The sequence below is a fragment of the Erpetoichthys calabaricus genome, chromosome 5 (genome assembly GCF_900747795.2).
Source record: "Erpetoichthys calabaricus chromosome 5, fErpCal1.3, whole genome shotgun sequence".
NCBI classification, from domain to species: Eukaryota; Metazoa; Chordata; class Cladistia; order Polypteriformes; family Polypteridae; genus Erpetoichthys; species Erpetoichthys calabaricus.
The window spans coordinates 115,689,972-115,701,729 of NC_041398.2; the positions used below are offsets into that span (position 1 = coordinate 115,689,972).

Here is an 11,758-nt window from a genome sequence, read left to right on the forward strand (position 1 = left end):
CGAAATTGTCCAGAGGAGGCTCAAAAAGTAGCGCATTTAACACAAGTAATTTAATCAAGCACCTAAAATCCCAACACGACAACGAATACAAAGAGTTTACCCACGCTTCTAAACCAACACAACCCACGCTGCAGCAAACTCTTGCAAGACGAGAGAAAATGTCCAGAGACAATCCACGTGCTGTGAAAATAACACAGGCAATTATCGAGTACATTGCATTGAGTGACCAGCCACTCTCGGAGGTAGAAAATGTGGGATTCCTGCGTCTCCTCCATGTTCTGGAGCCCAGATATGATGTCCCAAGCCGCCGCTACATGACTGACACGGAGCTGCCTAAACTACACGACTCCGTGAAAAAACATATCCACAGCCTACTGCAAGCCTCCTCTGCATTTAGTTTCACCACGGATATTTGGACAAGCAGTGTTAGCCCCGTGTCGCTAATTAGCCTAACCTCCCAGTGGATAGACGAGAGTTTCTTGTTTTTTTTGTTAAATTATATGACTAAAGCTGTTACCTGTAAATTTAAATCATGTTTTTATTAAGTACTAGGTATCGGCGAGTACTGAAATGCAAGTACTCGTACTCGTTTTCCAAAAAAGTGGTATCGGTGCATCCTTATAAAATACATATATATACATGCTAGCTCATACCCCACAGTATTCCTGGTTGCTCTTCTATGTATAATAATGTTCTGTTAGCTTTCTTAATCACTTCTGTACATGTACTATAATGTATACTCGATATAAATAGTGATGAGTCCACAAGGGCTCTCTGTTCTTTCACATAAGCTGTACTCTGAAGTATTAGTCTCCTGAATTAATAATTCTATCTAAATGTTTATCTTCTATGTGTAAAATGTTACATTTCTATACTTTAAATGTTGCATATCTACTGAAGTCTATGTTTTGTAGAGGTCCACTCTGCTTCCTCTACATTATTCATCAGCCTCCTCAGTTTGGTGGCATCTGAAAGCTTCACTAATGTCATGTCTCAGCCAGGGTTACTTTTCATCTGGTGTTCAAATTCTTTTATTTATATCAATGTTACTTTTATCATTTATGTGCATTATTCTGCTTTTGATTTTGTCTATGTACGTAAGGTTCCAATGCTATGTTCCAAGTGTTTTGTGGGTGGTTCCCCCAAGAGGTGATGCCACCTGCCAATCACCACCAGGAACTGCCCTCCATCCTATTAACAACAGAGGGTCTCCCACAGTTCCTGACGGTTCACTCCAAATATTCCTGGGATAGTTGAGGTTACTTGTTTTTTGCTGTGCTTATTGTGACTACTTTTTTTTAACTTTTTGCTCTTTTGATTGTTTTTTGGAACATTGATCATGTTGGTTTATCTTGCTGGCAACTCATTTATGCCTTTTGTGCTCTTCAGAACTTCATAATGAGACAGAGTATTTTTATGATAATAAATGAGATCGACAGGCGGATCGGTGTGGCATCCGCAGTAATGCGGGCGCTGCATCGGTCTGTCGTGGTGAAAAAGGAGCTGAGCCGCAAGGCGAAGCTCTCAATTTACCAGTCGATCTATGTTCCTACCCTCACCTATGGTCATGAGCTATGGGTAGTGACCGAAAGAACGAGATCGCGAATACAAGCGGCTGAAATGAGTTTCCTCCGCAGGGTGTCTGGGCTTTCCCTTAAAGATAGGGTGAGAAGCTCAGTCATCCAGGAGGGGCTCAGAGTAGAGCCGCTGCTCCTCTGCATCGAGAGGAGTCAGATGAGGTGGCTCGGGCATCTGATCAGGATGCCTCCTGGACGCCTCCCTGGTGAGGTGTTCCGGGCACGTCTAACCGGGAGGAAGCCCCGGGGAAGACCCAGGACACGTTGGAGGGACTATGTCTCTCGACTGGCCTGGGAACGCCTTGGGATTCTCCCGGAAGAGCTAGAAGAAGTGGCCGGGGAGAGGGAAGTCTGGGCATCTCTGCTCAAGCTGCTGCCCCCACGACCCGACCTCGGATAAGCGGGAGACAATGGATGGATGGATGGATGTTTTTCTTTATAAAGACTTTTTGTTTGCCCTTATTACTAGCTGTGATATCCCCCTCTAGTGGGCATTTTTGGAAGTGCTTTTGGGACTGCATGCTTTGGGATTCCTAGTCCATGCTAAGACTGCTAGCTTCTTAGTTACAGTCCTATTTATACCACTTACATAACTAAAAAAATACTGAACATTAAGAGAGCCCACTTTTAATATTACCTCATTTTATTACCTTGTACTATGACTTGTTGCCTTCTGTTTTTGAGACCAATTTTGCATCCAACTACACACTGCACCAGGAATTCCAACTTTTTTAGTTTGACTATTTAGTTTCTCATGAAGCTTATCAAATGGCTTTTTAAAATTCAACATAATATTGCATGATCCCCTGTGATCAAACACATCTGTTTTTCTGTCATAAAATACTAATATTTCTATGCTAATAAGCCATTATTTGATACGTTTCCAAATCATGTGATGTTTGCTAGTTTCTAGACATTAGAAAATTCCCCTGTAAACATTGATTTTCAAGAAAAAAAAAAGTTTAAAGTACTAAACATCTTGCATATTCTTCAGTAAATATCTTATCCTGACAATTTAACCTTTTCCAGTCTTTTTAGTTGTAGGAGTTCTTCACTCTATTTGTAATTGCCAAATCTTTTAGCTATTCACTAATATACATTGTAACAACAAGGAGGTTTCTAATTTCTTCACAAGTGAAGACCTCATAACAATAGGAATTAGTAGATTTGGCATTTCTTTCTCTGCGTATTTTATGCCATATTTGCTGTCTTTAATGTACTTGACCTCCTATGTTCTCATAAGCCCTACAGTTAGCGCTAGGGTTGTTTTTTCTTGTGCAAGATAGATAGCTACTTTTCTTTTACAATTTCCTTCTTCTTTAAATCATTTATTGAATGGTTCTTTAAATTTGCTACTGTTTTTACATTAAGGATTGAACTTGTCTTGCATTGTATATAATATATGTTTAAAAGTATAATTGTATCTGCTCCTAAAGGTTTGTTCTACTTTAATTAAGATTTTTCTACATCTCCTCAAAATTTCTTTCATTCACTTATTACATATAACAGTTTTACTTTTTGTGCTGAGGATCAGTCAAAACAATGTGAAGCTTATTTTAATACAATTACTAGTTACGAAATATTTATTAACTTTCAAAACCTGAATGTTGTCTTAAATTTAAAGTATAATAAATCTAAACAAACTTCCCCTCTTGTTGATGTTTGACAAACGGGACTGATTAGACTTCTGCCCCTGTGCTCCACTGTTTGTGGGACTTTTAATGCTCTATATATAAGTAATTTAAATACTACAGCTTTACTACCAACTATCCTCAGTTTTTTTTTTTATACGGTTATACAGCTGCATATTGACCTTGATCTCTGTATTGTAGGGTTTATAATACACTCCCAATATACAGAAACACCTTCATGCTTGCAACTTTCTGCTAAGATGTGGCTAATGTCTCTTTTAAAGCAAACAAATATTCAAATTCTATCTTTTATAAAATTACACATCTAATCTTTTGTTAATATGTAACCCTTTCCTAAATAATGTGTAAGCATAGATAAAATTGGCTTTTTGTAACATCTGTAAAATCCTGTTTCCATACAACTTCAATTTATATACAGAATTGTTAGGGCCCATTATAGTTAATAAGGACCAACAGCCCAAAGCTATCTGTTCAGCACCTCATACGATTGCAGCCCAGGCAAATTTAGGCTGTTTCAAGAATATTGGGGGATCTTACACTCAGGTCGGTGTGCTTTATAAAGTGTTCACTTAATGTTTATTTACAACACAGTATAATAAACCACTAGATATGATGAATGACTTTATTTCAATTACAAAAATATGCTGCACTGACGACATGGATCTGAAACCATTAATATAATAGCAGAAAAATACCTGAAATTCTACCCCATAGTTTTCTCTGCAGAATTCCCTCAACTTTGGATATACATGCTCTTTTAATGCATTTCTCTCAGCTTCTGTGTCTGCAAAAATAAAGGAAAATAATGAGACCAATTAACATTTATTTAGTAATTGTAAAGTTATATTATTATAATTATTATTATTAACTGATAATCTTCAAAATAATTCAACAATACTATACATAGTGACATGGCAATTTTTAACACCAAATTTAATACTGTAACAACAGTAACAATACTACTACTACTACTACAACTACTACTACTATTACTAATAATAATAATACATTTTATTTGAGTGTGCCTTTCAACACACTCAAGGACACATTCTAAGATAAAACCATAAAATGCACTAATATGTTAAAGAGTCATGACGAAACTAAGAAGAAATTAAGATAATAATACAAATAAGAATAAAATCAAAGTGGGTTAAATAATCTATAACAATGCTTTGATTTGTTGGTTTATACAGTAAAACTACATCTCACTATATTCCTGTACATTCTCATATATCATAATCATGAATAGTGTGAGTTGAAGTAGATGCCGATATTTCAGAACTCCAGTGTTACTTTTAAAACTGAAAATCATCATAACAGTTGCACAATTCAACAGCAATGCCATTCAAGCAGATTACTTTAGAATAAACATAAGGTCATGTAAATAATAATTACATATGATTTCATATCAGAAAACAAATTCAGACAATAAAAACTGAGTGATATGAACAGCTCAATAGACAACAAGAAGAAAAACGCAATAGATATGTATTTGCTCCATCACTTGATGCTGATCTTTTCAGCTTTCGAAGTTTAATAACAAAAACCTTTTCTAGAATAAAATGGTAAAACCTATTTCTCTTTAATGTGTTTATTGAAGATAAATAATAACTCTACAAAAAATCTATCCATCAATACATCCACCACTTACTTATCTATCCATCTATTTAGTAAACTGGCTTCTCAAATCAATAGATGTCTAAATTATTATACAAATAATTTAACCATTTTAAAATAATCTGAAGACAGTAATACTGTATCTACTGTGTACTGCTTAAAAGAGATTACTGAAAGAATGCTTATAGTAAGTAGAAGTAGAGTGTTGAGGCTACAGATTAAAAGAGATATAACAAATGCAACCATGAACAAAAAATAAGGTCATTATTCAAAAAGAAATATGAAACATAGGGTAAAGCCTAAAGTGTGCAATACCATAACACAATTAATGTTGGCAATATAAACAATGGTTTAATGCAATCATGAGCTGGAATAAGCGGGCTCAGAAAGTGAACATATAGAGGGATGTATTTTTGCTTAGTTTATCTTTACCTGACACCCATTCATTGATCCATTAGTTTATCTCTAAGTTCTTTTTGGTGACTGCTATTCTACGGCTGGGTCACAGACTTAGTACATTTCAACAAACTTTTGATACAATACTAGTCCATTGATGAGCACATTCATACCCACAAATATATAAAACCAAGAAATTCAATGCTGTCAATTGTAAAGCACATTTCCTATACAGTATGTAGTTAATGCACTCATGTTCAAGAAAGCAGCAATTCTGAGCTTTTGAAATGAAAACAGATTAAACTACCAATAAAAAAAAAATTAACTTGTGTCCCATTTTTATAATATGCAAAAAGTTGTGTTGAACACATAAAAATAACCTATGTGAATTTTGGAAACTTTTTCTTATTAATTTATCAAACACAAACATCTAGCCAGAGTATGGAGACAAAACCCATACGAGTACAGGTAGACCACTAGATAGACAGTGATAGTGACAGTAACATGTCTACTATTTCCACCTAGGTCTCTGGGGTTTGGAGGCAATGGTGTTTCTCCTAACATAAGTTAATAACCAAAACTAAACTAATCTGCACTGAAACGCATGGAAAAAATACAAACTATCATTCTTGATTTGAATAAATATACTCTCCAACAATATGTTGTAAATATCAAAAACATAAAGTCTGCATTTTGGAATTGGCACAAACATACTCAACTATCATAAACTCATGTTTCAGAATAAAAAGAGTCATATTTTTTCAAGATCATACTGTAATTGAGCTCTCGAATCAGTTTACTTTATCAAATACCATTATAACCATATTAAAGAGTGGACATTCTACTTTACACTAAAGAGAATACCTAAGACTATTAGTTTATGAGTTACTAATTCTTGTATTTTTCCACAATTCAAAGCACCTGAAAGAATGAAACATCTCTAACACTTGACTAATTTATCAGTAAATGGTTTTATATACCAAATTCCACAAGAAACATTTGCACAACATTAGAATATCGCAAATCATGATGAATAAAACAAACTTTTCAGGTGACACAAATAAAGCCACATTCCAGCAAGATTTACTATATTAGACAAACAGGATCATAAATACAAATCTGATCTAATAACAGACAATCTGAAATCATAGCACTGTTGCCTAATAACAAAACAGTTTTTTTGTTTTGTTTTTTTGGGTTTAGGGTTTTTTTCATTCAATTGGGTACGAGAAATGGTGAATCTCAATCTGTACATGCTATATTGCAATGAAGTAGGAACACATTATAGTTCCTGAATTGTGCTTAATGCTGTATGAATAAGCTCCAGCTTCACATCACTGGAATTGTCAAAAATAACTAAATATTACATTATGAGAATTGTCACAAGTTAATGCAACCTACATTCATAAAATGCTTTGAAACTTAAAAATAGTTCAAGGCTGTCTTCAGGGGATCTAAGCTCTCGCACTAATAATGTTAGCCCTGTTAGCACTAATGCAACAACTATGATTATAATTTTTTGTAATAAATAAAACCATCCCACAAAAATTTCTGATTCATTGTGCTGTCCACTGCTAAATGAAAGTAAAAGCTTTTAAATCTTTAATTTATTATTATTATTATTATTATTATGTGATGATGACTGAATTTGAAGGTTTTAAAAGATCTTAACGTGTACAATTCTTTTTGTTTTGGTACTCTGAAGAATGCATGACATGGTTGCTTGGTGTCCTACAACTATGATATCTGCCAGGCTACCAAAAATGTTTCTTACTCACTTCGAGCACTTTATCCATAATCACTTCCTCCTTCAATAATAATAGGTTTGCTGGAATTAATGAAAAAGTCATTAAGCATGCACATAATCAATGTGGAGTGTAAGTGATCAAAATTGTACATTCTGACATTACAAATGATGACAAAATAGGTGGGTGCATACTGCAACATCAGTAAGAAATAAAGTTAGTATTTACAGAGCACTTAGCCTTATTTATAAGTAAATGTCAAACTAAACATTCATAAATCATAATGCTTCCTAGTCATACAGTATATTGGCTCAGTGGTTAGCACTACTGGGTGGAGTTTGCACATTCATCTCATTAGCTTTTCTGTAATCTACTGTAGTTTTCTTCTCAGACTTCAAATATGTGTGAGCAAAGTTAATTAATTAGTGTAAATGAACCTTAAATGAATTAGTGAAAATTAACTCACAATGAGTGTGTGTGGGTGTGCAAATGTGATTGTGTCCTTCAATGGACTGGATCTTAGTCCAGGGTTAGTTCTGTCTTGTGCATAATACAACCAAGACAGATTCAAACTCTCTACTATAATGCAGTCAGATAAAGCAGATTTACAACATGGATGGATGGATGGATGGATGGATGGATGGATGGATGGATGGATGGATGGATGGATGGATGGATGATTGATAAATGAACAGCAGATCATTTTCATAAATGTCAAAAAAAGACATTGACAGAATGTAGATGAATGGTGGAGAATAGCACAGTGAACATATGAATCCATCCATCCCACCTATTTTCTAAATATGCTTTTCCATTACAAATTCACAAGGAATCTGAGCCTGTCTTTGCTGCAGTGTGCAAAAGCACAAAATTGTATTGCATAGTGAATATATGAATGCAACTTAGTATTCTGTACCAATGAATGCTAGCTTGGAAAAATAAGCAGTATGACAACACCTTAACTTAAATTGCTCACCTCCTTCAATCTAGGAAACTTAATTAAATTTTATCAAAGAAAACTTTGTGATGTGTTTTTAAATTTACAGAATGCTGTTAGGACTTCAAATAAAGCTTTTTTAGCAAGAACAGTCATTGTTTTGAGAAATAAGGATAACCAGACAAATATGAAAAAGCACTGTATAATAAATAGATAGACATAAAAGGCACTATATAACAGATAGACTAGTTGATACAGTATGTGTTGCCATATATACTTTAAGTGTTCATTTAACACTGGCAATTTGCTGTGCTACAACTACGATCTTAGTTAGATACATAAAAAGACAGATATTAAAAGGCACTACATAATGTATCAATAAGACATGAAAAGGAACTATAAGAACAGACCGGCAGATATTAATGAAAAAGGTACAATGTGATAGTGAACAGGTACACTGAAAAACAGATATGAAAGGCGGCACGATAGATAGATAGATAGATAGATAGATAGATAGATAGATAGATAGATAGATAGATAGATAGATAGATAGATAGATAGATAGATAGAGGAAATGCAGTAAAGATAAACATGAAAAGGCACTACATAAAATAGATTGATATGTAAAGGAACGTTTTAAGAAAAAGACGTATTTTTCTTATAATAGAAAGTTACATATGAAAAAGACACAAAGTGATAAGTTGACATAAACTGAAAACATATTACAGACACTAATAGATAGATAGGTAGATAGACAAGGTACCGCTAAATATGTATTTAATTAATATTGCCAGAATCTGTAAAAAGCAAGATTTAACAAGATGTAACGATGAGACAACTTTATCTGGACTCAAGTCCATAACAACATAGCTTAGCAGGAGGCACTGTTGAGCCCGAATATGAAAATCAAAGCTGGCGTTTAAGCTGCAGTCCTCTCTCTCAGTCGGGTCGGGTTGTAGTTTTGTTTAAAAATACCCTCTGTACGCACCCTTTTAAGTACAGTGAATGTTCTGGGTTAAAAATTGCATTAAATACTATGATAATCTAGCATACCCTATCTATAATGCGAAAACTGCAATGCCAGGCTCGTGTATAAGAAAGGTCCCAGACCACTGGTGATGTCACACACAAGCACGTTCAATTATCGCTATATATTTGCTGGAATTTCTGCAAAAAAGAATGAAATTTGCTGGGATTTATTTCTTCAAACATGCATTACAGGAACTACACCGCTCAAATACAACAAATGATCACACTCATGTATAATTATTACCTCGATTTTTCCTAGCCAAACAGATCAAACCAACACATAGGCGAGACAAAAAAGGTTCTGAATAAAGGAAGCGAGTGCGTTCTTATAGAAAACACAAAACATCTTAACTAAAATCAGCAAATGCAAATGTGATTTTGCCATTTCTCTTTCAAAATATAGTAGCCACCAAAAAAGGAAGAAGTAATGTATTCTCACTGTAAGGTATCTTCAGGTGAGTAAGGAGCTTCCGATAAACGCGATGCAGCCGGTCTCCGCGACCTGTTTCATCCGATGACTCTCCGCTAATAACTTTCCTTCCGCCTTCACTCCTTAACTACACAGACGGCGCATATATTCATTGCAGAAAGTAGAGCTATAACTACTTTTGCCACCAGTTTGAACCGATAACGGGATTCATGTTAGGGTGTATCTCCATAATCTAGGTTTCTAAATCTTTTCACCTGTATGACATTCATGATTATAATTAGACCATTAATGCAGCCTGAGGTAGAGAGGCGAGGCAGCGACTACCGAAAGATTTGTCCCATCCACCACTCACTAGATACCCATTCCACCCAGTCTGATCCTTACCGTCAGGGTTGCAGCTGATGAAAACCCGCACCGTCCTGCCAGTCGATACGTAGTGTGGAGAGATGGCTGAGACATTGCCACTGAGGGCCGCCCTGCGGAGCGCAGAGTCCCGGGGACAGGGCAGCCTGCTACCTACTCCTGCCGGCCACATCTGCGGCAAAGGCTGACACAATGCTGCACATACAGGAAAAAAAAAACACCAAGAAAATAAAAATAGGAGAAAGACTCTTATAATTCCGTTGGGTCTGTTATGACCACTCGGCGCAACAGCCGGCGATATGATATTCAGTCACTGTGCAGTTTGCTTCATAAGAGTGTGATACCCCAAGACAGCGTGTTTGGTCTACTCGCGAATAAAATCGTCCACAGAAAGATGCTATACTTGTCCGCAGATGAGGTTCTGAGAGACTTTTAGTCTCGCTTCTCTACATCTTTGTGGGGCACGAAAGCAATGTGTGCCCCTCCATGCGCGTTCGTGGTGCCGCGATATCTGCAGGCGATTGACTTCTGATTTTATAGGAAAACACTGGCATCTGCTGAGGTGCATCAGTAACCGAGCCTAAGAGTGGCGAGCATGTGTTCAAGATACTGTACAGAACGACCTAAAAACTTATTTTGATCCCAGCATACCCGTAGCGAATTCTAGATAAATGTTTGTAAACAGGAAAGAATAAATCCTACAAAAAATAAATAACACGGATGGGAGAAGAAAAGCTATGCGGTGAACGGATTCACTAAGAACAGAGCAGCGATGCTCCCGCAGCAGCAGGAAAATCACACGAGCGAAAAGCAGACGCGACAATCAGAAGCAGCGCCGCATCTTGACTGATAGCTGCTCCCAAGACGACGGCCCACCAAATATTAGACGCTGGGTGGGAGACGAGATTTCCGCGGAGGAGCGTTTGGATAATGACGCGGCTGCCTGACGGCCAGGACTGCTGTTCACAGCAAATCTGCCTGGTAGACTTAGACACTTTGCAGAGAATCTCCACCAGACGGCTTCTTTTTCTCCGGGGCAACTGGGAAACGACAGTAGAAAAAAAAGGATCCTAAATAAAAAAAAAGTTATAAAGCGCATCAGATCGCGCTATTGGTCGCTATGAAAATATGGGAAAAGGCAATAGGAAACAAATACATCCCACCTCCCCCCACATTGCACAGTATGCAGCTTTACTTTCTATTATATTTCCGCCCACCGGCAAATTATATACGGAAAGAAAAAAAGTGAAAAAGGAGAAAGTGAGAATTAGCTTTAAAACATACAAAAATATGTGCAAAAATACTTTTTGTTTTCCTCCTAGAGGATAATTTATGAGAGTATTGTTTGAAGGAAGTGGAAAACAGATTATAAAGTAAATGTATTATTGTTGTTATTATTTAAAAAACTTCAGCTGATCCGGCTTACAGTGATGCAGCAATCCAAGTATTCTGCATTGGGCAGGAGGCCAAAACTCCTCTGCTGGCTGGCTCGGATACAGACTCAACTGCACCACTGTAAGGTAGACCCGATCGGCCGCCGTTTGCACAACCACCCGTACAGTTCGCATTTTTGTTTACAGCCCACCCTAGTTAATATGTCGTTTTTAAATCACAGAGCTAAATAGCTTTTTTTTAGTGAATATAAGAACTTACAGATCTGTCGAGTCACGCTGCAGTTTGACGCTGAGCATTTTGCCCATGGTGAAGCAGTATAAATGTAAGAAGGCGCAGCAAAGCCACATGTGAACCCAGCATGCACCCAGCATGGTGGGCAGCCTGGCATTAAAAGGAAATGTACCGCCTATGGGGGGTTTAACCTTTATATTTCTGAATTTAAATGTGCGCTGATTGAATATAAATCAGTAGTAAACTGCTAAATCTTACTGTACAGGCAGCTTGCCAAATTTCCTCAAGACCGGCTGCTTCCATGGTTTAATTCAGCAGCTATTTTATTTATTTTAAGTTCACTACCGGTCTTTTCTATTAATTAAAGAAATTATATTTAAGCTACT

The 11,758-nt window shown here is 36.4% G+C and overlaps 1 protein-coding gene across 2 annotated transcripts in view; it reads right to left on the minus strand.

Annotated features, from left to right (window-relative positions):
- The window catches only part of LOC114651910 (NACHT and WD repeat domain-containing protein 2), a 140,940-nt gene extending 129,396 nt beyond the window's left edge, over nt 1–11,544 (minus strand). Inside the window, exons 1-3 of one of the 2 annotated variants that reach the window (XM_028801991.2) lie at nt 11,400–11,544; nt 9,768–9,941; nt 3,925–4,013 (exon numbers count right to left, since the gene is read on the minus strand). In XM_028801991.2, coding sequence (XP_028657824.2) covers nt 3,925–4,013; nt 9,768–9,941; nt 11,400–11,529 — 393 coding nt within the window. In that variant the 5' untranslated portion in view covers nt 11,530–11,544. Of the gene's footprint in view, nt 1–3,924; nt 4,014–9,767; nt 9,942–11,399 lie in introns of those variants that run through there. The other variant, XM_051928197.1, reaches the window with a different exon arrangement.
- Between the last annotated feature and the right edge of the window lie 214 nt (nt 11,545–11,758).